Below are 26,727 nucleotides of genomic sequence, written 5' to 3'. Positions count from 1 at the left end.
CCTAGGTACATAGGACATGACTTCTCACTAGCCAGATCCACCCACTTCATGCTGAAAAGTTCCTTGCTAGTACTCCCTTCAGGAACTCCTTTCACCAACAAAATCCTGAAGCTCAGGTTGTGCCAAAGGAAAGACGCCAGCCATTCCATGTGCCATTTTCACTTTAAAAAGTAGAATATCACTTTAAACCATCAGTCAAAAGAATGGAATCACCCTAATGAATCTGAAAAATATATTAACCAGTTTTCATATCATTAAACATTTTCTGATTTAGACAGGGGTATATTGAATTAATGTTGTTTTACCTTTTAGCAAAAACACTGGAAATAGTACAGAAAATTACAGTCTGCATTTCCAAAAGGATATCTGCAAGAGATTGGAGCAAGATACCTAGTCTGCAAGAAAAACAAGACAAAAACTGTCATTTGAAAAATATTTCAATGGGGTTGGGGATGACTTTATCTATGTTGGGGTAAAATTATTGGGGAGATGTAGAACAGAAACAATTTAATGAGAGTAACAGAAGTACTCGCCTGTTCATCATTTACTTCTAATTCTGGTGGGTTTTTTTACAATTTAGGCAGGATTTCCACCTGGAGTAGTGAATATTGTGCCAGGCTTTGGATCCACTGCTGGAGCAGCAATTTCTCACCACATGGACATAGATAAAGTGTCTTTCACAGGCTCTACACAGGTATTATTCTGAATGCAAGTAACTATGAACTAGAACACTCTGCTCCTCTGGTTCTCAGCAATGATTTAGTATCTAGCTAGCATTATGTAATTATTTTTTCTCTTTTGGCTGCTAGTTTGTTAAACAAAGTCTGTTTAATGATTTGTTAGTTATTGAAAACTTCAAACATATCTAAACAATGTTGGTATTGTAGGAAGGCCTCTTCAAACAAAGGAATCCAATGAGATACAATTGGTTCTAACTTAGCAGTACTATTTTCAGGCTTCTTTTTTTAAAAAGAAGTGAGGTTGTCTTATAAATTTGAAAATGCAATAGATGGAATTTTGTGCAATTTAATTACAACGACGACATTTTGGTAGGGAAAACCACCTGAAGTCTAGGCTCAAACCCTGCAAAGATTTAAGCATATGTATGCAAGTGATCCTTTTGCAGTAAATTGAACTCTTCACATGTGGAAAGATTATATCTAAGTCTTTAGAGCAGTTTTTTCCAATTTTATTTGGCCATGGAACTCTTTAAAAAAAAACGTCGGGGGAAACTGGTTGACCAAAAAAAAAAAAAAAGTGGAAAAACTGTCAAGACAGGCTGAGGAGTAATTGGGTTCTCATGGAACCCTTACTTTCACTTCAAGGAGCACTATTTGGGAAACTGCGTTAGAGGATTGGGCCTCTGTTTCGAGAATCACTAATGCCACACACCTTTACTATGAAGCAAATGAATGATGATGTTGTTAACGCATATATCAAAGTACATTTTCTTTGAGAAGAAAAGTGTATTTGATAATGTTTCCACTCAATCATTTAGAGAGGGATTGATTGCAAATTGGTTTTCCAATTCTCACTTAGTAAAAAGCATAGGTCTGAGCTAATACTTGCCCAATAAGGACATTATTTAATTATACTCTATGGATTTTTCACAGGAGATTCAAGAGCACTATTGTTATAAACCACTGCCACACAGGAGTGTGGATAAAAGACAAAATATATTTATCTATCATAAATGTAGCATCCAACGGTTAACACACCTGCCACATGACAAGAGTCCATATCCTCTTTCTGACACAGCTGCTTTCCTTCCAGGAGCTTTTAAGCTAAAGTAGAAATAACCCTCCTCCTCCTCTATACAGAGGTGGGCTAAGGGCCTGGAGACCTAGGCCAGAACAAGTAGGGACGGCTCTCCAACCTTTCCACCTACAGTCCCCTCCCAAAGCTACACCCCGGTTCTCCTGCCAAGGAAATGGAGTCAGGGCAAGGAGGGTGCCTCACTCCACCTGCCCAGTGCTCTTTCCAGGGAGTGGGTCATGATGTGAGGGCTACTGCCACTGTCTTCATCAAGCCCACACAGAGCTTGCTAATGAAGATCAGTAAGGGGTTGGGAACATAGTTCTTTCTAGTAGCTGCTGGTGTGCAGCTTCTTACAGCTGGCAGCTGCAGGAGATGGGAGGGAATGTTCAAACCCTGTAGTCATGAGAGGAAGCAGTGACAACCCACTACCCACAAAGTAACTTAGTAGCAAGAAGGTGAGAGCAGGTGCCCTTGGAAGCAGGAAGACAAGTAGAAGCTAGGCCCTAGCAACTCCCAAATTATCCAGTCACAAGGAAAGCCAGCAAGGCATTGCCACCCTACCACCTCCAGTCCAGACCACAAGGAAGACCCCTTAATAATGTTAGCAATAGAGGGCAAACAGAATGGTGCTATGGAGTGAGTCTGCTTGCCCATATTCTCTAGGTCCCTCCGGGTCTCCTTATCTGATCCTGTGGAAGAAGGAGAGTTTGGGCCAGGGAAGGGTGTGATCTGTAGACAGAGGCTTAGTTTCCACAGCTCTTCTCACACATATGGTGCTTCAACAGTCTTTCCGACTGCAGAGCACAGGGGAAGACTGCTTGGAAGGGAGAAAGTGGGAGATCAGAGCCCTGATGCCCACTTTGGCTGCAGTTCATTCCTGCCCTCTACCTCAGAGTGCCCTTGTTTGCGGGGGGGAAGGGGGGCCTTTAGTGCTCAATGCTGCTCCAAGACAGGCACATGATAAATGAGAGGTGCTGTGCCCATGTGAGAGAGCCCCAGATTAACCCTTCACAGATGCACTAGCAGGAGCTGGGGGCATTATCTCTAAGGATAGAGGGACTCCTGGGGAACATGATATGCTATCCCACCACCTGATCCCCCCAAAAATCTTTTTTAATGATTCCAATATTTCACAGTTACTAACTTAGCCTTTACTGTTTTGAGAAAGTGAGAGCTGGGGATGGAAGAACACATTTAACGGAAACACTTAGATAAAAACTTTTAGATGAAATTCTCTTTTGTGCTTTAGGTTGGCAAACTGATCAAAGAAGCTGCTGGAAAGAGTAATCTGAAGAGGGTTACATTGGAACTTGGAGGGAAAAGTCCTAATATCATATTTGCAGATGCAGATTGTTAGTAGTTCTATTTATCTTTTATTCTGTTATAAGCAACCTTTCTCTTTTGCTTCTTGGTCTTAAACCATGTAGCCAAATCACTTTTGTTTTATTTCTTTTCTATGTGTACAACATTTTACATTTGTCCAGTGCCTGTGTGGGATCCTTTTCTAGTCATGCCTCAGAGCATTTAACTTAATTTTCACTTAAAAATTGGAAGAAGAGACCTTGCTCTGCCATTCATGTAAGGACGGGACTTCCTAGGATTGTATGGTAGTAGCAGTTTGGGGTAGAAAACTAACATCTATTGTGGGACATGAGTCCATGAGATTCTGGACCAATGGCAAAAGTGTTGCCACTCTGGAATATGAATACCTGAAAGGTAATTTTCAGCATTCCACAACTGAATGTTCCTTTTGGCACTGTTGACCAACATCATGAAATATGTGGGATTAAAATTCTCTCTCATGTGGTCATACGTGCACTTGTCTAAGTATATTGTCTTTAGATGCCTTTTGAATAGTAGTATTGGATACCTGTAAGCAAGTACCTTAAAAGATCCCAGAATGGCAAGTTTTATAAATGAGGTAGCATGACAAAGGAAGGTGAGGCAGATTTTCCACAAGTTCATGTTGAGCATTCAAAACTAGGTTATGTAAAGACTGTAAAGAAAGGAGGCTTGATTAATTATTCATTTCATTGCAGTGGACAGCGCGGTGGCATTTGCACACAATGGTCTGTTCTACCATCAGGGTCAATGCTGCATAGCAAGCTCTAGGATTTTTGTGGAAGAGCCTATTTATGAAGAGTTTGTCCGCAGGAGCGTTGAACAAGCTAAGAAAATTGTTCTTGGTGATCCTCTGTCTTCTTGTGTAAACCAAGGTCCCCAGGTCAGTTATAGTTACCTAACTTTTTTATGATCCTGTAATGCTACGGCAAAGAGGCACTTTGATTGGGGGTACTCCCTACACTAGCCCTGAGAGGATAAATTAGGCCCAAATGTCTATAGGAGACACCTGGAGGAGCCTCCAGAGAGCAGGGAGTGATTAACCAAATATGCAGTTCAACTAGACAGGAACAGGAGGGGCTTGTATAGAGCCAAGTAGCTGGCAATAGAAGGGGGCTGCAGGGAAATAGGCTGGTAGTCACTGCCTGAGGGAAGGGAGGTGTGTTAGAACTAGAGTGGATAGTCCACAGTTATTCCCTGGGTAGAGAGTTGAGAGGCAGGCAAACCCAAAGAGAAAGGAAGCCAGATAGGTAGGAGAAAGCTCAAAGGAAAAGTGGAGACCTTGGCTGCTAATTAGAGGGCCCCCGCACAGCAACCTGAAACAGAAGATGGGCCCATTTTCCTCTGCCCACTTCTGGGGAAATGGCACAGACCATGTAGAGTACAGTGGGCTGCCTTGGAAACTGTCCTTGTGGAATGAGGAGTAACGGTAGTTCGAACTAGGAAGCCTAGTTCGAACTACCTAGTTCGTGCCGCATGTAGCCGCGCGGCACGGGGTTCGAACCAGCTGGGATTTAAAAATGGCGGCGCCCGGCTTATGCAAATGAAGCCCGGGAAATTCAAATCCCGGGCTTCATTTGCAATTGCGGTATGCCTACATTACCCCGCTAGTTCGAACTAGCGGGGTAGTGTAGACATACCCCCAGTGACTTGGCCAGAGGATGGAGTCAAACAGAGGAGGCTGTGGTTCCTGCAGGGAGTGGGTCTCTCTGACAGGCACCACACTAGAAAATATACCTTATTTTTAATTCAAGTCCTGTAGAAGATTGCATACCAAGAGACCTGCTTTTATGCCTGTTATCTTTAACTAAAATTTCTTGGACAGCTTACTTCAGCTCCCTCTATAGAATAGGAATAATAGTGAAGTACCTGAGAAATCTCAGATAAAGGCCATTGAAAAGTACAAATTATTATTACCCATTTATACTAATGAGACCTCTAACGAGAGTATATTCCAGTACTGCCACTGCATTATAAGTGAACAGCTGTGCAGAAGTCAGTTACTGACATTGTTCCTACTCCTCCAACACTCAGGTGCTGCACCAGGTCTGCTCCCCAAAATAGTGCAAATTTTAAACACAGTGTATCACAATTTGGTGGTGAGGGATTTTGCACTGCAGAATCTTAGTCTGCTAAATAAATATCCAATTAAGTTTATTTTTAAAATGGAACTTTATGCAATGGATAAGGATTTTTTCGGGTTAATTTACAGAGCTGTTAAATTGTTCCTTGTCCAAAGTCTGACTAAAAAGGGAGCAGGCACGCTAGGGTATGTACTGTAAATATATCTTTTTTAGTCACTGTTTACCTGAGCATTATAGAATAAAAATATCATCTTACAGATGATAAAGCTAGCTCCTGAGTAAAGGAAATTCTCCAACATTAAATTAAATTTCCTCTTTCTGACAACTTCACACACTTGCAATAATCAAAGACATTGCAAAAATGGCAAAATGCAATCAAAGCTACCCAAGCAGGAAACTCTGAAAGGTGAGTCCTATTAGTGAAACAGCATCCAAATCCTGGGCTGAATAAACACAAAGGCCAAAGAATGCAATGTTCATAACAATGACCTTCAGAGAATTAAGGCATGTGTGTGCATGTATTAGTCTAGTGTGTGCTAACAGGAAGCCACCCTTATGTTGTTGTTCCTGTGAGCCAAGTTTAAAATTAAGTACTCATGATTGATATGAAAAAGAAAAACAAACCTACAACAATCAAAAGGATGGGTCAAACTGCTGAAAGGTACATTTCTGAAGAGGGGTAAAAGGAAAAAAAAAGCTTTTTTCCCCCCACTCCCACCATCTTTCTTTTTTGCCCTCATTCTCATTGTTAGCTCTCCAGCACCCGTTATCTTAGAATCATAGAATCATAGAGCTGGAAGAGACCTCAGGAGGTCATCAAGTCTAGCCCCCTGCCCAAGGCAGGACCAATCCCAACAAAATCAACCCAGCCAGGGCTTTGTCAAGCCGAGACTTAAAAACCTCTAGGGATGGAGATTCCACCACCTCCCTGGGTAACTCATTTCAGTACTTCACTACCCTCCTAATGAAATAGTTTTTCTGAATATCCAACCTAGACCTCCCCCACTGTAACTTGAGCCCATTGCTCCTTGTTCTGCCATCCGCCACTACTGTGAACAGCCTTTCTCCATCCTCTTTGTAACCTCCCTTCAGGAAGTTGAAAGCTATCAAATCCAACATCACTCTTCTCTTCTGCAGACTAAACAAACCCAAATCCCTCAGCCTCTCCTCATAGGTCACGTGCTCCAGCCCCCTAATCATTTTGGTTGCCCTCTGCTGGACCCTCTCCAATATGTCCACATCCTTTCTATAGTGGGGGGCCCAGAACTGGATGTAATACTCCAGATGTGGCCTCACTAGAGCCGAATAAAGGGAAATAATCACTTTGGATCTGGTGGCAATGCTCCTCCTAATGCAACCTCTTATTCCATTCGCCTTCTTGGCTACAAGGGCACATTGTTGACTCATATCCAGCTTCTCATCCAATGCAATCCCCAGGTCCTTTTCTGCAGAACTGCTACTTAGCCATACGGTCCCCAGCCTGCAACGATGCTTGGGATTCTACACTTGTCCTTGTTGAACCTCATCAGATTTCTTTTGGCCCAATCTTCTAATCTGTCTAGGTCACTCTGGACCCTATCCCTGCCCTTCAGCGTATCTCCCTGCCCCCCAACTTAGTGACATCTGCAAACTTGCTGAGGGTGCAATCCATCCCCTCATCCAGATCATTAATAAAGATGTTGAACAAAACCGGTCCTATAACCGATCCTTGGAGCACTCCACTAGAAACCGACCACCAACCTGATATCGAGCTGTTGATAACTACCCATTGCACCCAACAGTCTAGCCAGCTTTTTATCCTATCTTCTTACTTATCTTATCTTCTTCCTAGGCCAGCAGTTCTTTGGTTACAACTGCTTTTCAAAATTGAATTGAAAAAGGGATGTGCTGGGATTCAGCTGAACATGGTAAACAGCAGTAACCATCCTAAAATGTGACCTAATTACTAAATGTCAAACCCATTTCCTCTTTTTTGTAAGTTCCTTGAAGTAGTTTGGCCCACTTCACATTCCAAAAGGCAGCAGCAGTTTGTGATGCAGCAGCTTCTTTCAACTCTCCACAGGCTCAAATGGAAATGTTGGCATTCTTTGTGCTGGAGAGTGAGTTAAAAATGACTGGAGAGACAGAAACTGGAGTCAAAAGAGCAGAGCAGCTGTGCACTTTGAAGAAGGGGGTAGCTTAAAACTCTCATTTTTAGTTCTGCCTTTTCCCTTCCTATTCCAGCTGTCTCTCTTCACCCTCTCAGGCTGCATTTATTTTCGTTGTTCCCCCTCTCCCTCATCTCCATTAGACCAGTGGTGAAGGGAGTTGTTTTGTTCTTTACATTATAATGAGTGATGAAGGGAGTTGTTTTGTTCTTTATATTATTGAGGTAACAGGACAAAACTTTTGCAAACTGGATGCCTAATAGTGGCCTAAGTTTGAAAAGCACTAAGAGCTCCCATATAGGCCACATATTTTGGTGCATGAGAACCTCCCACCCCTCAGTTTGGAGAATCGTAACCCCACTGGGCACCATTGGAGATTTGTGTGTGGGTGTGACTTCATCAAAAGCACTCTAACAGAATTTAGACAATCAGCATCTCCAGCCAAACTCTAGCAAATAGGTTCATTTTATTTTATATGATTAAAGTTACCTATGAGAGAAATGTTTCCTCTTAAATCCAGCACTCAGGATTAGCAAGATTGCTATTTGAGATTCTATATGCAAAAGTCTCATTATTTCCAAGAGTGTTATCAAACAGCCACATAAGGCTAACAATGACATCTTCATCCTATGGGGAAAAAGAGCTTCCCAGAGAAACCTCTCTCTTATCCTCCAAAGGCCTGACCATTTTATTATTATCATCAGTTTTATGACACTTGATGTTATTTTTGGAAGTGAATTACATGCACTCTGATTTGTATCTCCCTCAGAGTCCTTCACAGAGGTACTCATGGGGCACATGACATCAATCAGATATTCAATCACATGTACATGCACACTGACTTGCACAGAATGAGCAGTTATTATTACAATCGGGCCCAGAGGCCTCTATCAGATTAGAGCACCATTGTGCTGGCTGTTGTCCAAACACAGAGCATGAAACAGAGTCTTTCCTGAACAGCTTGCAATCTAATCTACACTAGAACTGAATCTAATATACTTGCAAACTAATCTACACTAGAACTGAAATCCCCAAAGAGTTAATTTGGAAGGTGGGCACAACTGACAGCAACATCCAGCTGTTTCAGTTCAAGATATTCCATTCTTCATGAGGTTGCACTGATCAAGGATATTTTGCCCACAGAGATACCAATATCTTAATCAACAAAAATAATTAAAGGTCTAGAAAACATGACCTAGGAGAGAAGATTGAAAAGGATTTGGTTTGTTTAGTCTGGAAAAGAGAAAGGGGGTATAACAGCTTTCAAGTACCAAAAAGGTTGTTATAAGGAGAAAGGAGAAAAAATATTCTTCTTAACCTCTGAGGATAGGACAAGAAGCAATGGGCTTAAATTGCAGCAAGGGAAGTTTAGACTAGACATTAAGAAACACTTCCTAACTGTCTGGGTGGTTAAACACTGGAGTAAATTGCTTAGGGAGGTTGTGGAATCTCCATCATTGGAAATTTTTTTCAGAGCAGGCTAGTCAACACCTGCCAGGAATGGTCTAAATGGTGCTTGGTGCCGCCATGAGTGCAGAGGAATGAACTTGATGACCTCTCGAGGTCCCTTCTATGTGTTGTAATATTCTATATTTATTGTGTACAATAAGACAGTTGCTAAAAAGTATAGAGGGTGGCCAAGGGGCAGGGGAACAGTTACCCTTCAATGTTCTTAAATATTTTCAAGCTATTTTATCATAGCTTTTGTTGAACCACTGGATAATTGGAATCTTACAAAATAGACTGAAATGACCCAGGGTCCTCCAAAGCCTTTTAAAAATACTATTTTATGAGAATGAGTGTGATAATACTAGAGCTAGTAAATCTGAAATATATGGCCTCCTGCTTTGTTTGTCTGTTTACTTAGTCAACTCCCATGCCCCCTTCCCTACTGTGTGGAAAAGGTATGTGGAGCAAAACATCTGTCACAAATTACAATATCGTACCACAAGAATGAAAAAGAAAAAAACAGCTTCCCAACTACAGCCTTCTATATAATTCTATTATCTAACCCTTACCTAGAAACTCTAACAATAAGGGTTTAAAATATAACCCTGTTAACTGTAAACAACGGTTTTAATCATTGACAGTTGAAACAATTGGACAAACCTTGTAAGTATTACAGTGAAATTTGGCTGTAAGTTCTGTAGGAAGAGTTTAGTTGCCGCTTCATCCTCTAAAGTAATGTAACTGTTGTCTTCAGCCTTTCCCCCACTCCCCCCCAACAAAACATATAATAATGGGCAACACTGATCAATAAGCACTCTATTAAGTGCTGGGAAAAAGTATACATAGAGTGCCCAACTGAAGTCAATCAATGATCGTTTTGCCACTGGCTTCACGGGAACCAGGATTCCAAATAGTGTTGTGTTGTCCACAACAAGAGTCCCATCCACACTGGCAGATAGGAGTAACTTATATGTAAGAATTACTTTACTCGTTGTCTTGGGCTATGTCTAGACTGCAAGCCTCTTTCGAAAGATACTTTCGAAAGAGCCTCTTTCGAAAGAGAGCGTCTAGACTGCACGCGGAACTTTCGAAAAAGCGGCTTGCTTTTTCGAAAGAAAGCACCCAGTGAGTCTGGATGCTCTCTTTCGAAGAAGCCCTATTTACATTCAAGAAATCCTTCTTTTGAAAGAGGAACTTTCGAAAGAAGGCGTTCTTCCTCGTGCAATGAGGTTTACCGCTGTCGAAAGAAAAGCCGCGTTCTTTCGATTTAATTTTGAAAGAACGCGGCTGCAGTCTAGACGCAGGTGAAGTTTTTTCGAAAAAAGGCTACTTTTTTCGAAAAAAACCCTGAGTCTGGACACAGCCTTGGTGACTGTGCTTGGAGTGCTGAATCCCAAAAACAGGCAGAAAAACATCAATGAAGAAATAGAAAAGATAGGAAAGTCCTTAAACTATAGAATATAAGTAACAAGTTGTGTTGTTGGTTTTACATTTTGAAACATATAAAGAGTAGCTTGTACAAAATTTCCCTACAGCAAGGAATGGAGAGTAGCATGTTTATTTTGCTGCCAGAGTGATATCTTACTGACATGGTACAATACTATTTTCTGTTATCAGCAGTACCATTTTTGGGGGGGAATGGCTTGTCTCAGTTGCATTCCCATTGTAAAGGTCTGCTTCTTGCACAACTCCCACATCTTATTCTGATAGGCCTGCCAAGGTACCATATGCTCAGTGTTGCTTGTATTTGTTTTCTGATTTTGGTGTAAGCCAATAAACAACCTGCTATTCAAGCTCAGTTCCAACAGATATTCTGTATTCCAGCAACTTCTAGTGAAAGAACAAAACAAAAGAGCACTAATTTTAAATTCTGCTGTGTTTTACTCCCAAGTGGTACTAAAAAGAGTGTGACCAACCCAGCAGTTCTTGGGGAAGCCTGCCCATGTATTTGATCCCAAACAATCCCACTGACATGAGTGCGTGCTGGATCAGCCCTTATATTAACACGTCAGGATCAATCTCATGCTATGTCTATGCTACAGATTTTTTTCAGAAAAACAGCTGTTTTAAAAAAAAAAAACTCGCAGAACGTCCACACCTCAAGCCTGTTTTTGCAACCAAAAATTGAAAGAACAGAGGGAGTTTTCCAGTGTAGGTATTCCTCATTCTACGAGGAAAAAGCCTTTTCATGAAAGAGCTCTTTTGCAAAAAGTCATGCGTGGACAGGGAAAAGGGAGGTTTTGCGCAAAAAGGGGAAAGAGGAAAAAGCACAAGTGCCCTGATGGACATTCTGTGCATAGCAATCAGAGCTTACTTTCAAGAGAGCGTCTATGCAGTCTAGATGCTCTCTTTCACAAAAGTGCATCTCTTTTTCGATGCGCTTTTGCAGTGTGGACGCTCTCTTGTTCAAGAAGCTTTTGCAGAAGATCTCTTCCGATAAAAGCTTTTGAACAAGAATCCTGCAATCTAGATGTAGGGTCAGTGATGCTGACCTTCGAAGGCCAATTGTAATCCCACAGATTTCAGAGTATTTAGAGAAGTCTGAAATTAATGTATTTTATAGGGGAGAATCATTTTTTGTCCCTCATGCAACCAGAACTCCTTTGGAACATTTAACCCTTTGTACTATGCTTATTTCTCTAATTATTGATCTATGTAGGGAAAGCCTGTAAAGTTTGGAGATGTTAAAGACAAGAAAGTTTGTGGGGATTGCTAGCTGTTTCATTTCAACATGTAAGATTTAATGAAACAACTATATTGTTAAGGCACGGTTAATTGGTTGCAAAAGGATTGTATCAGGACATGCTGATTTTTATCCTTCTTGCAATATTTTTCATTTAGATTAACAAGGCGCAATTTCACAAAATACTTGACCTAATTGAGAGTGGGAAAAAAGAAGGAGCCAAGCTGGAATGTGGAGGAGGTCCATGGGGAGACAAAGGTTACTTCATCCAGCCCACAGTTTTCTCTAATGTTACAGATGGTATGCGCATCGCCAAAGAAGAGGTAAATAAATTCATGACAGTCTGTACTTTCACAGGCAGTTCTCTGCTTAAATGTCTGTACAAAATATCCATTTCAAAGGTCAATTGGGTAGATAAAAATGTTTGCAATAAATCTTTCACTCTAAGTTGGATCAGTTGAGAATCCCTTTCTTAGCTACTTCATCAACTCAATTAAATGTGCTGGAAAGGGAGAATAATTTGCCAGGCTAAAAAAAAAGTATCAGTTACAGAGTTTATGAGACATCAGGTGCAGTGGTTGGAGCTGCTAGTTACATCCGACTGTACTGTCAGAGTTAAGGTAACACAACAAAGAAAACAAATCTTTCAGAGACTGCTGATGGGACCCTTGTTCCCTGGATGAGTAGTTTTTTTACTAAAGCGTTCCCATTGACTTCAGTGGAACTGCTCTGTTGAATAGCTGTTCCCCAATAGGAGGAAAGGATTCACAATTTGGCCTCTGTGACTCGTCCCCATTTTTCTTGTTATGTTTATATTGCACTTCGTTACCCACATCCGCTGTATTGGTACACGTTGTACTCTATTGATGTTCTTTAGAAATGTCTGGAAAGTTAAGCTGTTTCTGGTATACTCGGCAGCCAGAATTACCGTGTGCAATAGAGAGCTGTCAATAGGTTAACTTAAAATAAAAAAGCCCTGGTGCCTCTAGAATGAATCCTGAGAAGCAAGGGACAACAGGAGCACAGATTAAAAATACCCTCTCAGGTCAAATAGATCCGAAAGCCATCGTGGAAAGAGTTTGTTTGTTTGCATCTGGAAGTCTGGTGGAAAAATTTCACAAATATATTTCCTCGCCTGGTTTCCATTAGGACATCCATCGCACAAGAATAGCCTCTCTTGTTATCCGCACTGATGTAGATGAAACCAGGATGAGCAGACAATTTAAAAATGTTCAAGTTTCATTTACAATTTTGAATCGCAGAGGCTGACTTTCAGTTTGAATTTGAGGAGAATGTCCACATAGCTCCTTCTTTTATTGAAACCAGTTCAGATAGCCCTAGCTGCAAAATTAGGACTAGATGATGCTTATATTAAAGTCAGGCCCAAGCTTCCATTTACTTCAGCAGGAGCAAGACTGAGTTTATGTGGCAATATTTCCCTATAATAACACAAGTACTGAATAGTGGAGCATTGCAATTTCTGGCTGAGAATGCAGAACTAAGTTAATTGCCCACTAACAGAAGAAGAACTGAATCTAATAAAATACTTCAGAGGGGTAGCCAAGTTAATCTGTAACAGGAAAAACGTAAAAAACAACAAATTGTCTAGTTGCACCTTAAAGACTAACAAAACATGTAGATGATATCATGAGCTTCATGGGCACAACCTACTTCATCTGAAGAAAATAAAATAGTTTCCTATATAATAGCTAACAACCAGAAGAAGAGTAGAATTAATTATTTTATGCAGTTTCCTTGTTTAGTTGTGCAGGCACTAGTAGAGATAAAACTCTAGTAAAAGGTTTATGAGAGAAAAAATGGATAAAATGGAGTTTACCAAAAATAAATAATCTGAGGTCACTAGAACACTGTGCAGATCTGGTCACGTACTGTATCTCTGTGCTAGGTATTAAATAATCTTCTGTTTCTCTTTCGTTATTTTCATGTTTAAATTCAACTTATTTTGATTAATTGTTGACTCCATATTATTTGAAACTCACTTGCACTTAAGCTAGTACTGAACATTTTATTATCATGCTCTAAAATCTATGTTCTTGATTTGACAAATAACATAGGAAGACAACTCATCTGACAAATGAATACTTTAGAAATAAATTATTTCAATTAACCATCCATGCTGAAGTTTCCACAGTTTTTAGCCACTTTTTTGTTTTTGTCTGACATAGATTTTTGGGCCAGTGCAGCAAATCATGAAGTTTAAAACTGTAGATGAAGTTATTGAGAGAGCAAACAATACGCACTATGGGTTAGCTGCAGCAGTTTTTACCAAAGACCTTGATAAGGCACTGACATTTGCGACTGCTCTTCAGGCTGGAACTGTCTGGTATGTAACTGTGATTTCATTGTCCCTCATTGATAATATTTATAAGTAGCATAAGCTGAAATAGGATACCATTTCAAATAGTAGCTCTTTGTGGGTGGGCGGGTGTGTTTTTGTGGTTCTTCTAAGCCTTTTTGATCTTCAGGGAGGCAGATTCCTTCCCCTTGATCCTAACAACTCATTTGCTACTATGCAGTATTTCTCATGAATATGCCAATTGGAAAGCATAGGTGACTTAACGGACACTAAAGAAAAATGGCTGTCCCTCCATACACAATACTGTGATAGCTGAATATGAGCTCAGTTGATAAAACTCAGTTTCCTACATGACCTCAAAAAACCCCATTCTCTGAAAATTCTTCAGACTTCAACTATGGCAGAGTGGCACTCTGAGGATGAACTGAATGGAGAGGGGGACACACACAAATGATTAATGGAATTCTCCAGATGGAGAGTGGCCCTGGAGCACCAGTAAAGTGGCATGTGGAAGTGAAAGGTGTTTATAGATTTTTCAAACTTGGCCTCATTTTGTGTTAGATTTTAAACAACACATTATTAGCACCAGTCTGTGTCCAATTAGATGCTGTATTATTCACAAAAGAAAATATGGTTACCAGTAATTCAAACAAATGTACCTCCCTACAAAAGTAATTTTAGGATTTTGATTCAAAAGTAGGTATTTCTTTAAATTGTTTGTAGAGATAACCAGTGTGAAGATCCCAGTAGTCAATAACCACAAACATGTAAAGAGAATATTTAAAAAAAAAAATCTTCTCTCCAGAAATTCTGTTCTCTGTGGAAAGCTCTGTTTACCTCCTAATACTCACTCGCCGGTATTGAAGTCAGTGGCCCTTGGCAATGAGAGAGAAGAGAATTGGAAGATGTGGGCATGAAGAATCTCTCTTCTGAATGACTGAACCAATAGAAAATCTCAATGCCCACACTATGAATTCTGCTATTTTACAGTCCTATTAATTTTTGTCATAGATAATTACACTTCCATTGAAGTTTCTTGCTCTCAACAGCAAATATTATAGAGCAGGGGAACTGTCACACAGAATCCAACAGAATGTCTTGAGTAAATAGTAAAATTACTCTAGATTTTGTTTCTGGGTACAAACCTGAAAGAGATGGAGACTGAGTGTTTCTTGGGCTCTGAAAAATGGTGCCATAACTTCAGAGATTTTCAGCAACAGAGAGATGTGAATAGTTGTCAATTATAAACATAATATTATCAACATATCTTGAAGACCCTAAATTGTATTATAAATCCATTGTAGTGCAGATCCAGTATCTACTAATATAAATGCGACTATTTTTGTTTTATTGCACTATGAACTATGTATGAAGTAAATATAGTTAAAAAGAAATCTCCATATGGTGGAAATCATCACCATAGCTCAATTGAAATCAAAAGGACTATATTGATATTCACCAGCTGAGAATCTTGTGCATGATGTATAAAATCATCTTTCTTTTTCAGGGTTAACTGCTACAGTGCAGTGTCTGCTCAGTGTCCTTTTGGAGGATTTAAAATGTCAGGAAATGGACGAGAACTGTAAGTAAAAGCTCAGATCTGTACACTGGATTTTAGCTACATAAAATTCACAGGAATTCCAAAATTCAGCTTCTGGGGACCACTTTTACCATTTCTCACAAGATCTCTTTACATAGGGTACGTCTAAACTACATGCCTCCGTCGACATGGTTTCACAAGGCATACCTGTGCCGATCAAGAAAGGCTTCTTTGTCGACGTGGCGCATCCAGACTGCCCCGATCTGCCGACAAACAGCTGATCGGCAGAGCGGGGCAGCCATTTAAATTTAAATGAAGCCGCGATTATTTTAATCGCGGCTTCATTTCCCTCTGCCGATCTGTCTAATCTACATGCCTCCGTCGACGGAGGCATGTAGTTTAGACACACTCATAGTGTGTTTCAGCTAAAGTTCAGAGCTTTCCTGTTATTACATACAGCGGTGTTTCCCAATTGGTGCTCCGTGGAACCCTGGGGTTCTGCGGAGCAAAACAAGGGGTTCCACGAGGAGCCAACGCTCCCCCGCCCCCTCTGAAAAAGAGAGAGAGAGAGCCGGCTAGCCAGCAGAGGCATGGGCGGCGAGTTGAGTGGGCTTGTGGTGCCCATGCTCCCGCAATATCTGGAACTGGAGCTGGAGCTGGTCCTGACCCCGCGCGCGCACGCGCGCATCCTCCCAGCCCGGCCCCAGAGCGTCTCTCCCCCGTCCCCGGATCCAGACCCGGACCCGTCCCTGCCGTGCGCGACCTTCCCTGAGCTCCCCCTGGCTGGCTGCTGCTGCCCTGCGCAGCACGCTCAAACCAGCGGGTGGAGAGATGCCCGGACGTGACATAACATCACGGCCCGGGATTTTAAACTTGCTGGGTGCTGTGATGCGCCGCATGGCTGAGTTGCGGCTTCGGAGTCCGGGGACAGAGCACAGACTCCAGCCCCACAAAGTGGAAGGCAGAAGGTACAGAAGAGGGAGAGGGAAAGGGTGGGGGAGGGAAGGGAAGGGAAGAGAAGAGAAGGGAAGGGAAGAGGCTTGTGCAGAGGGAAAGGGGAAGGGCTGGGAGAGGAAGGTGCTTGTGCGGAGGCGGAGGGGAAGGGGAAGGCACCAAACAGACAGAGGTGGAGGAGAGACAAATGGCAGGGGGCCAAGCGCAGACAATGAGGAAAAGGGCAGGAGGGGAGAGGTGTCAGTGGGAGGGGGCACAGGGTAATGCTAGGAGGGGAGAGGGTAAGGGCATTGGGGGCTAGAGGGGTGGTGCTGGGAGAAAGCTTGAAAGAAGGGGTGGGCATGAGGAAGGCAGGGATGTAGCAAGTCATGTGAGAGGGCACAGGGGCATGAGGGGAGCTGGGGCAGAGGAGGGGAACCTGCCCAGTGGAGGGACCACCATCAGAGGAGAGAGGCAGGCAGGTTTGTAGAGGGAGGTGTTAGAAGAGGGGATGAGGAGGGGTAGCTCACATGATCAGAGTGGAGCTACTGGAGAAGTGGGAACAGGGAGGAGAGAAGGGCTGGTGGAGGGGGGCAGGTTGCAGGAGGGCTGAGGACAGCAGGAGGGTGAGGAGAAGAGCAGGAGTCAGGACAGCAGAGGAGGGTGAGGAGTCAGGGGGCAGCAGGCACCAGGGGAAGTGACATGGCAGCAGAGGGAAAAGGTAGAAGTTTAAAAATATTTATTAATAACTTGGGTGGCACATCCAAACAATCCACATGAACTCAATACTGGTGCACAACACAAAATTCATTTTGCTCATGCGAGGAAACTCTTAGGCTATGTCTACACTGGTTGTTTCTTGTGCAAGAACACATCCACTCTTCCATGTGCGAGCTGTGCTTTTGCACAAGAGCATCTATGGCAGTGTGGACACTCTCTTGCCCAAGAAAGTGCCAATGGCCATTTTAGCCATAGGGCTTTCTTGCTCAAGAAATTCATGTTGCCTATCTACACTGGCCTCTTGGCAAGAATAGTTGCTCAAAGGGGCTTATTCCTGAGTAGGAGCAGCGTAGTTCTTGTGGAAGAAGCCCTGATTTTATACATGAGAACGTTAGTGTACTTGCGCAAGAACACACGGCCAATGTAGACAGGCAGCAAATTTTTGCACAAGAGCGCCGCTTTGGCGCAAGATCGTGCCAGTGTAGACACAGCCAAGGGGAGGGAGGAAGGCAGGGGCAGGGAATCAGCACTGGCTCAGCATGTCTACATGGTTTGGGGGAAGGTGCAGGGAAATTGAGCTCAGCTGGGTTGCAGAGTGGGGAGGTCTGGGGAGCTGGGCTGGGCTGTGGGGTGGGGTAGGGTATGTGTGTGTGGAGCTCAGAGCTCAGTTTGACTGCAGGAGGTGGGAGGTGCCGGGAACCGGGGCTAGACTCAAGGGGAGGAAGGGACAGGGAATCGGCTCTTGGCTCAGCAGTTTTGTGGGGCTTGGAAGAGGTGCAGGGAAACAGGGATCAGCTGTGCTGTGGGGGAGTCATGCAGGGAACCAGTGCAGGGCTCAGCTGGGCTGAGGTGGATGGGGGAGGGCATACAGAACAGACGGGCAGCTCAGCTGGGCTGTGAGGGGCTGCAGGGAACTGGTGCTGCACACCCTTGGATTGTGAGGGATGGTTTTGGGGGAAGTGCAGGGAACCAGCAGGGGTGGACAGCTTAGTTCGGTTGCAGGGGATAGAGGTGCAAAGAAGCCTAGTGGGGAAGGGAGGGGACCAGGAGCCCTGAAATGACCTCCCCTGGTCCAAAAATTCCTCATCTGGGACCAGTCAGGTCTAGAGGGTGCCAGATCAGGGAGGTCCAACTCCTACCCAAGTCCCCTCCTCGCACCCTCCCTCATAGCCAGACAGCCTACATCCAGCCTGCTTCTGCACCCTACCTATCTGGTCTGCACCCTACCCAGACCTTGTCCCCTTCCGCCCCCCAGGTCCCTCCCAGATCCTGCACCCCATCCCTATCCTGCTCCTTGGCAGCCCTGCCATCCACCCTAGCACCGCCCCGTCCCCAGCACCTTGCCTCACACCCCAGGACTCAGCACACCCTGGCCCTGGCCCTGGCCCTGGCCCCGGCCCCAGCACTCTGCCATCTACGCTAGCACCCAGCAGCACCCTGTTCCTTATCCCAGCACCCTGCCAGTCACCCTAGTGCCCAGCAGGACCATGTCCCTGACCCCAGCACCCTGCCACCTGCCTGTCCCAGCACCTTGCCCCAGCACCCTGCCACCTGAGCCAGCATCCTTCCACCCAGCAGCACCTTCTCCCCAGCCCCAGCACCCACTAGCACTCTGTCCCCTACCTCCACCAGCATATTTGGGACCACATTAGTGAGGCTTGGGGGTTTTTGGAGGAGCTTTTTTTTGTTTTTTTGCATCTCACTTGTGTGGCCCCAACTGACTTTTCTGTGGGTCAGTGACCTTTGACTCAAAACAGGTTCCTCACCCCTCTCATATATAAAGACAATGCTAAAACTTTTTGAGTTTGACATAATATTTTATTTAAAAATTAAGCCAGGCCAACAAACCCCATTGGGACCAAACCCCCATTTCACTGCAACATCATAACACTCCTGCACCACCTGACCCCAAATCTGAGCCTATCATACACTGGAACCCCCGTCCTGAGCCTCTTACATCCCCACACTCCTGCATCCCCACATCCTCAGTCTTCTGCCACAACATTCTTCCGCCACCCACACATCACAAATCTGTGTCCTGAGCCCATCATACTCACAACCTTCTTGCCCTGCGTCCCTCACATATCCAGCCCAAACTCCTGCACCCTCACATCCACAAGCCCTGGCTTGCTCAGCACCCCAAACCTTCCACCTGAACCCAACATTCCCCAGCCTAGAGCCCCCTTCCTGAGTCAACAGCCCCTTCTCCTGCATCCAAATTCCCTCCCAGAGCTTGTACTTCTCATCCCTTCCCACACCCAAATCCCTCATTCCCACCCCATACCTCACTCTCACTAGGTTGAGACAGGTATAAGGGCTGGGTATAGCAAGTGATGGAGAGGAGGGGAACAGAGCGGATGAGGCCTCACAGAAAGGAGGGGGGGGGGTCTTGGGGAAGGAATGTGAATTTCATGAATTGGTGGGTCCCTCTCTCCTCCCCCGCCCCACCCTCACCCCCTCTTTCTTTTTTATTTTTTTTTGCTTGACAAACCTAGGGATTCCTTGAAATTTTGAAAAGCTGAAAAGGGTTCCTCAGCCAAATAAAATTGGGAAACACTGACATACAGCATCAGGCAAATCATTTCACAAATGCTAGTACAGTAATTCAATTATTTACACTTACAGTTTTTCATTTACACTTACAGTATTTCAAAGAATGGGCACTTGTGGTGAGGTATGAGGGCTCATGTGTCCATGCAAAATTGGTATTTGTGGAAGTAGTTTTCCATTTTGCATGCACACGTGAATGTTTTCATGCAATTACTCATATGTGCATATAAAATTTATGACCTTTATTTTAGGTACTTAGTTTTTGAAAATTCAACCCATCCTGAATATTGTAACAAGGGAGACATAAATTTTAAAAGTTTTGGAAGTTCAGTTTCGCTTAGAACACATGAACATTTCCAGGTTGACAGGCTTGTGACAGCAACATATTTAAATCACTTCCCACTTCCATGCATCTGACGAAGTGGGTCTTTGCCCACGAAAGCTTATGCTCCTACACTTCAGTTAGTCTATAAGGTGCCACAGGACTCCTCGTCGCTTTCCCACTTCCAGTTTACTCAAAAGTAGCCATAGAAATAGCCCTTCACAGTCCTTCAATCATTCTGCCTCTCCTTTTGACGCAGACCACAATGAGCAGAAGTATACCCAAATGAAAAGAGAACCCAACTCTTTTTAATCTCTAAGCTTTGGTTCATATTCCATTTTGATCTCTTGTTTTTTTTCTGAGCACTTTGCTCATCCCTGCTTGTAATATTAGCAAATGTAATGAGTTGCATAATGAATAATACAATGAAACATCTGACATCATGTGAGCCTATTGCACTAAATAACATTGTGCCTTTGGATTTTTGGAACATATATTGAGAACAGGCATTTGCAAGTTTCTAAAAAATGCCAATATATCACAGCAACAATGTTCCATCTGCATTAATATGTTAACTGAAGGGAAAATCAAAACAATAAGGCTGTATCTACATTGGCACTTTGAAATTGCAAATGCCGCGGGGGATTTAAATATCCCCCGCGGCATTTGCATGAACATGGCTGCCGCTTTTTTCCGGTTCAGGGCTTTGCCGGAGAAAAGCGCCAGTCTAGACAGGATCTTGCGGAAAATAAGCCCTTTTAGACTTTCAAGTAGGAATAAGGGATCTTGCGGAAAAGGGTTTATTTTCCGCAAGATCCCGTCTAGACTGGCACTTTTCTCCGGCAAAACCCCGATCTGGAAAAAAGTGGCAGCCATGTTCATGCAAATGCCGCGGGGGATATTTAAATCCCCTGCGGCATTTGCAATTCCGAAGTGTCTCATTAGCATCCCTTTTATGGAAAAGGGTGCCAATGTAGACACAGCCTAAGTATTTTCCCTGTCTTTAGGATGAGAAAGAGAGAGAGAGAGAGCGCGCATTGTAGCAAGGACTAGATTAATATGCTATGAAAATAATTAGCATCAAATGCAAAACATCTAGGAAACTTGAAGTTAAGGCACACAGACCAAAATGATAGGTTAAGAGTCAGTCCAATTTAACTTTGTTTCCTGACTTCTGCTTTATGTTAAAGCCTGAACTACAGGGGTGGATGAGAGTTTTGCGGGGCCCGGAGCAGCACAATTTCACGGGGCCCCCCTTTGGAGAAAAAATAGAAAAAAGGCGTCAAATGCGCAAATTGAAGGCTATTTTCATATTAAATGTGAATTGGGTAAATTTGATAAAAACTTAATTTAGTTGGATAATTTTTATTTTAATTCTATTGTAAGTCATTATTAAACAAAATTCTGAATTAATCATTAAAAATGTTCATTTGTATTTAAGTTTCCTCCCCTTCCTGCCTCACTCTCTCTTTCTCTTCTCCTTAATCCTCCCCCTCCTGCCTCTCACTCACGGAGCCCAAACAGCCGTTTGGGCCCCACACGGCATCCCGGCTAAGCAGCACAGAACTTAACCGAGTGCCACAGTGGGAGGCGAAAGGGGGCAGAGCGGTGATGTGCACAGCCAGGGGGTGGGACCTGGAGCCTCTGTCACGCCCTTCACCTCCCACCCCCTGGCTGTGTACAGCACCGCCCCGTCCCCCTTTGCCTCCCACCGTGGCACTCGGCTGAGTTCTGCGTCGCTCAGCTGGGCCACTGCGCGGGAGCAAGCAGCTCAAGCGGCCGTTTGGGCTCAGTGCAGAGCCTATTGTAGCGCAGGGCCCGGGGCAGCCCCCCCGCTTGCCCTGCCCTACATCTGCCACTGTGAACAATATTTAAACACAATGTTGTATACAATTTCTTCACTAACTAAAAGTTCCCATAATGGGTTAGCTAGCTATTTCATTCACTCAAAAATAAGAATCTTAAAGAAATTCAGGAAAGCCCTGAAAGGGAACTCTGCAAGCTCCTAATTTAAAGATGTGCTAAATCACTTCAGTAATATTTTTCCATACCAAAATGGAAGTTGTTTGAGACATATTTTCTGGGAAGCAATTGCTTTTGTCTTCAAAATAGCATCCAGCAGCACCCTATTTATACTGTAAACTTCCAAAGAGGCCAAGAAAACATGGCCAATTGCATGGTAGTATAGCAAATCCATTCTGCGACATCACTAATATGATCAGCATTGCAGTGAGTGCTATTTTTGTTTCTCATTTGTCTAGGGGAGAATATGGGATTCATGAATATACAGAAGTTAAGACTGTCACAATCAAAATTCCACAGAAGAACTCATAGTGTTGCTTCTTCAAACTGAGCTTCTTCAAATCTGCAAAGGTTAATTGTGTTGTGAAAAATTTTCCATCCCAAATTATTCATCAACTTGTAAACAAGGAACTTGCTTACATTAATTGAGAATAATGTAGAAACTTTAAATGTAATTAACTCAGAAAGGAAAATTTTAATGCCTGGAACATAGCTAACAAATTTTGCATTTTTTATTGAAAAAGTACTATTTTTGCCAATGGGAGATATCTGTAGTGCTATCAAAATGTACTCTTTTTCCAATACTATGGCTTATGCAGTTTGATTTATTGTACTATTCTAAGTGTTAGATGGCAAGCTGGCTTTACATTTTCCATCATGACCTTTGCAACAGCACTTACAGAATTACTACTATCCAATAGATTTTCTTCTCTGTCTCTTTGGAAAAATCATGGATTTGTTCTGGGTACATTTCTTAAAGAGTTGAATTTGTCGTCATGTTGTGTGCCACACACATAAATCTGGATGGAAACCTTATTAAAAATCTACCTTCAAATCTAATATTGTTTCTTTTCCTGACATTTTAAATGACATTCATTTTCACTGGACACTGTATAATACACTTTGTGTACTGCAGAATAAACTCTCAATTAAATATGCTTAACTCATTAAAATATACTAAGCTGGTTCTAGGAAAGCTAGACTGCCTAATTCTTTGATAATGTTATTTATGGAAGAAAACCTAAAACTTACAAGGAGGGGGGAGAAAAATGATCCTCCTTGACCTCTGGATGATAGGACTAGACACAATGGGCTTAAACTGTAGCAAGGGAGGTTTTGATTGGACATTAGGAAAAACTTCCTAACTGTCATGGTGGTAAAACACTGGAATTAATTGCCAAGAGAGGTTGTGGAATCTCCATCACTGGAGATATTTAAGAGCAGGTTAGATAGACATCTATCAGGGATGATCTAAATGGCACTTGGTCCTGCCAGGAAGGCAGGGGACTGAACTTGATGACCTCTCAAGGTCCTTCCTGTTCTAGTATTCTATGATTCTATGATAACTGTAACAAATACGTAGGGATGCAGAGACCAGGATGACCCAAATGTAGCACTCAGATTATGTCTGTACTTAGAGCTAGAGGTGAAAATTGCAACTTGAGATGACATTCACACTAGGTCTAATTGACATGCCATGTTAAAGATAGAGTGTTGGAAGCGTGAGAGGGGCTAACTGCCCCAACTAAGGACTGCCTGGATGAATATGGTGTAAATCCTAAGACAGACAAGATGTAGAAGTAGGATTGTACACCTGCAATCTCTCTCTCAGTCCTCTTTCTCCTTTCCACTTTGTGTACACACACACACACACACACACACACACACCTCAATGTTTTTCTTCAACTGTTATCTTTAACCTCATCTCTCCATTATTTTCCCCTACCTCTTCCCTCGAACCATCTTCATTTCCTTCTCTCAGCCTCTCGCTTCCCTATTTTTACCTACCCCAGTAGGACTCCTTGTACTCTCTTGTGGAGGCACAGTCTCTTGATATTTTCATACAGAACCTCTGCCCTCACCTTCCCATTGCAGGCTGCCTACAACAACACCAGCAGTCACTATCTACTTCTGGGGTTTCACTGTGAGTCATAGAGAATGTTGCAACAGCACTGAGGTGCTTAGACCCTGCAGAAATCAAGACCCAGGACAGTTGTACCGGATCTCCCTTTCCCTTAACAGCCATACAAATACACTCTGCCCAATAGCCAGGAGATGGTACATTAGTAATTAGTCAACAGAAAATATGAACAATACAGAGCTGTTGCACAGTACAAAATGGCAGAGGGTTTTGCTTATTATGGGTATATCTACACTGTAGTGCCAGGGTCTGAACTCAGACTCAGGTGTAACTCCTCTTCTGTCTACATACGAAGTACATTAAGGGCATGTCTACACTAGGAAATTATTTCAAAATAATAACTCCCAAAATGACTATTTTGGAATAGCACATCCACTCTACAAGGAAGCCTTGAAATTAGTCCAAGGCAGGCTCTGTTAATATGGATGTGCTACCTCGACTTGGAGACTCAGGAAGCACTGGGGAGTAATTACTTTAAATGACTCTGCGGAGTAGTTATTTCAAAATAGTAGCCGTGGAGCATCCACACTACCGCTATTTTGAAATAACTGTTTCAAAATAAGCATTATTCCTTGTGGAAAGCAGGGGCAATTCTGAAATAACCAGCCCCTTATTTTGAAATAACAGGCTTGGTAGTGTGGATGTTCCACTTGTTATTTCAAAATAAGGGAAGTTATTTCGAAATAACTCCTTAGTGTAGATCAGGGCTAAGATAGGGCTTAGGGCACTGGGAATCCACTGAGGTGAATGGTACAAGCTTGAGTCAAGCCTAGACCCAGGGTTCAAGCTCTATTCCTTTGCAGTGTAAACTCAGCTCCAATGGACTCTTGTTCTGGGAGTCCACCAAAAGTTCCCCAAAGCCAACTTTCTTTGTCCCTCAGCTCTGAAGTTTGGGGAACTGTCAAGTTTTCCCATACTGCACCTCAAATACAGGGTTAGAGAAGCCATAATGTGCGAGGGCACTAGGACATCTGACATATGGGTGGTTGGATGGGACTGCATAATACAGTGTAAATTTTGGAGCACTAGGTTGGGACCAAGTATCACCAATTCCTATCCTGGATTTACTAATGAGTATAGGCATTCAAACCTTAGATTATAGACTCCAGAGTCTCCTAACTTGACTTCTATTAACTTACATTTCAGTGTACCATAAGACACTATCCTGTGATAAATGTGTTAGCTATTAATAGGCCCGAACCAAAACCCAGATCAGAGCTTTATATTTGGCCCCCTCTTCAGATACAAATAAACTCCCCTGGATTTGGGAGGCAGTAAGATCAGGATCCAGTCTTGGTATCCAGACCCATCTCTACACAGGATTCTATATTATCCTTTTTTGAAAGGTGATACCCCCAAATCAACTCACTCACACTCTGGAACAATCACCCACATTTAGAGAATAAGTAAGATCCATAGTCTAACTCCCATCACCAGAAGACAGAGGTAGCAGGAGAAATTGAGCAGAGAGAAAAAGTAAAGAAGGGGAACAAAGAAGTGGCAGAAATGCAAGGCGACAACTGTGGATGGATGGATGGATGGATGGATGGATGGATGAAAGAAAGAAAGAAAGAAAGAAAGAAAGAAAGAAAGAAAGAAAGAAAGAAAGAAAGAAAGAAAGAAAGAAAGAAAGAAAGAAAGAAAGAAAGAAAGAAAGAAATGTAGTAAAGCATTTAAAGATGAAAAATGTAGAAAAATAGCCTTAATGGAACCATGGATACTAAAAAAAATTCAAGACTCGGCAAGATTCAAAAGGCAAAGTGTAGTCTAGAAGTAGAAGAATAAGTCAGATCCACAGTCCATGACTAGATCCTGCTAAAGTCAGTGGGAGAAGTTTCATTGGCGTGGAAGTAAACCATCAGTGACCACCTTTCGGAAATTTCACATTAAGAAGAAGAAAAGAAAAGTAGGCATAAAAAGAGGGAACCATCAGGAGTTGGAGCAGGGGACGGGGACTGAATTCTGCCTACGGATTCATGCATGAATTTCTCCTGGCCTTCAGATTGTTAAAATGTTGTAGTTCTATGCAGTACTTTGACTCTGGTTTAACTGTAGTTTAGCAGTTTCTAGCACAAAAGAAACCTAAACATGTTCCAATTTTGTAGATGGAGAGTGATGTCACTTTCCCTCTTTCAATGACTAACTCATTTGAAAATTTGACACACAGCTACCTTGTATCTTACACTGGATTCCAGCTCCTTTCTTTACAAACAGCTTGGGTCAGGTGAGTATGTGTGTGTTTGTAAAGGCAAACTGTGCCATTCAGCCAGGAAGGAACGTACAATATTTTCCAGCAATGCCATGTCTAACATTGGGTTAATCTGATGCCATGCTGAAGTTGTTCTCAAGGACTGACAATGTAAAGCGATACACCTTTTAGCAATTAAATAAGGCTAAAAGACTAAACATATTTGTATTTGTCCAAAGTATTTGAGATAAGTCTGAATGAGGCAAACCAAGGTACTGTAACCCAGGTAACATAAGCAGGTTAATCAGATCTCATTGTCTGACAAAAACACTCAACTCAGGAGAGTTTCATAATATCTGGAGGGTCTTAGTCAGAAAGGACCATGTCTGGCCCCAACATGCAGCTTGAATAACTCAGGTAAGTATTGAAGGGGTTCTCTCCAGAGTACAGAGCAGAAGCGGAACCATTTTATGAGCATCATTACAACTTTCATAGCCCTTGTACCCACACTGCAGGAAGAGAGGTTTAAACTGAAGGATGTGCAGAGCAATAGATCCTGTAACCACAGCCCACCCTGCCTCTAAAGAGCTCCTAACTATAGTCACCCTAGAAATCCTGATTGAGGATTCACTTCATAAGTACATAGGGGACACATCCCCTGAGTTGACTCCTGGTATCCTGTCCCTTGCCACCATGCAGCAGAACTTCAGTGGTTACAACAGGTCTAAGGCTGTCCTTGGGACCTTGGAAGA

General features: G+C 42.8%; 1 protein-coding gene and 1 long non-coding RNA gene across 3 annotated transcripts in view; one reads left to right on the top strand and one right to left on the bottom strand.

Moving 5' to 3' along the window:
* Window positions 1-22,706, top strand: part of ALDH1A1 (aldehyde dehydrogenase 1 family member A1) — a 54,149-nt gene extending 31,443 nt beyond the window's left edge. Inside the window, exons 7-13 of the mRNA XM_006137823.5 lie at window positions 581-694; window positions 3,008-3,110; window positions 3,798-3,982; window positions 11,621-11,785; window positions 13,649-13,806; window positions 15,287-15,361; window positions 22,106-22,706. Of these exons, the coding sequence (XP_006137885.3) occupies window positions 581-694; window positions 3,008-3,110; window positions 3,798-3,982; window positions 11,621-11,785; window positions 13,649-13,806; window positions 15,287-15,361; window positions 22,106-22,178 (873 nt within the window). The 3' untranslated portion in view covers window positions 22,179-22,706. The remainder of the gene's footprint in view (window positions 1-580; window positions 695-3,007; window positions 3,111-3,797; window positions 3,983-11,620; window positions 11,786-13,648; window positions 13,807-15,286; window positions 15,362-22,105) is intronic.
* LOC142829842 (uncharacterized) overlaps window positions 8,647-26,727 on the bottom strand; it is a 33,827-nt gene continuing 15,746 nt past the window's right edge. For both annotated transcript variants that reach the window (XR_012904681.2, XR_012904682.2), the window contains one exon: window positions 8,647-10,609. This is a non-coding gene — a long non-coding RNA (uncharacterized LOC142829842). The remainder of the gene's footprint in view (window positions 10,610-26,727) is intronic.

The sequence above is a fragment of the Pelodiscus sinensis genome, chromosome 6 (genome assembly GCF_052426305.1).
Source record: "Pelodiscus sinensis isolate ZL-2025 chromosome 6, ASM5242630v1, whole genome shotgun sequence".
Classification (NCBI taxonomy): Eukaryota; Metazoa; Chordata; order Testudines; family Trionychidae; genus Pelodiscus; species Pelodiscus sinensis.
The sequence above is the reverse complement of the archived record's forward strand: the minus strand, read 5'-3'. Positions and strand labels throughout refer to the sequence as shown.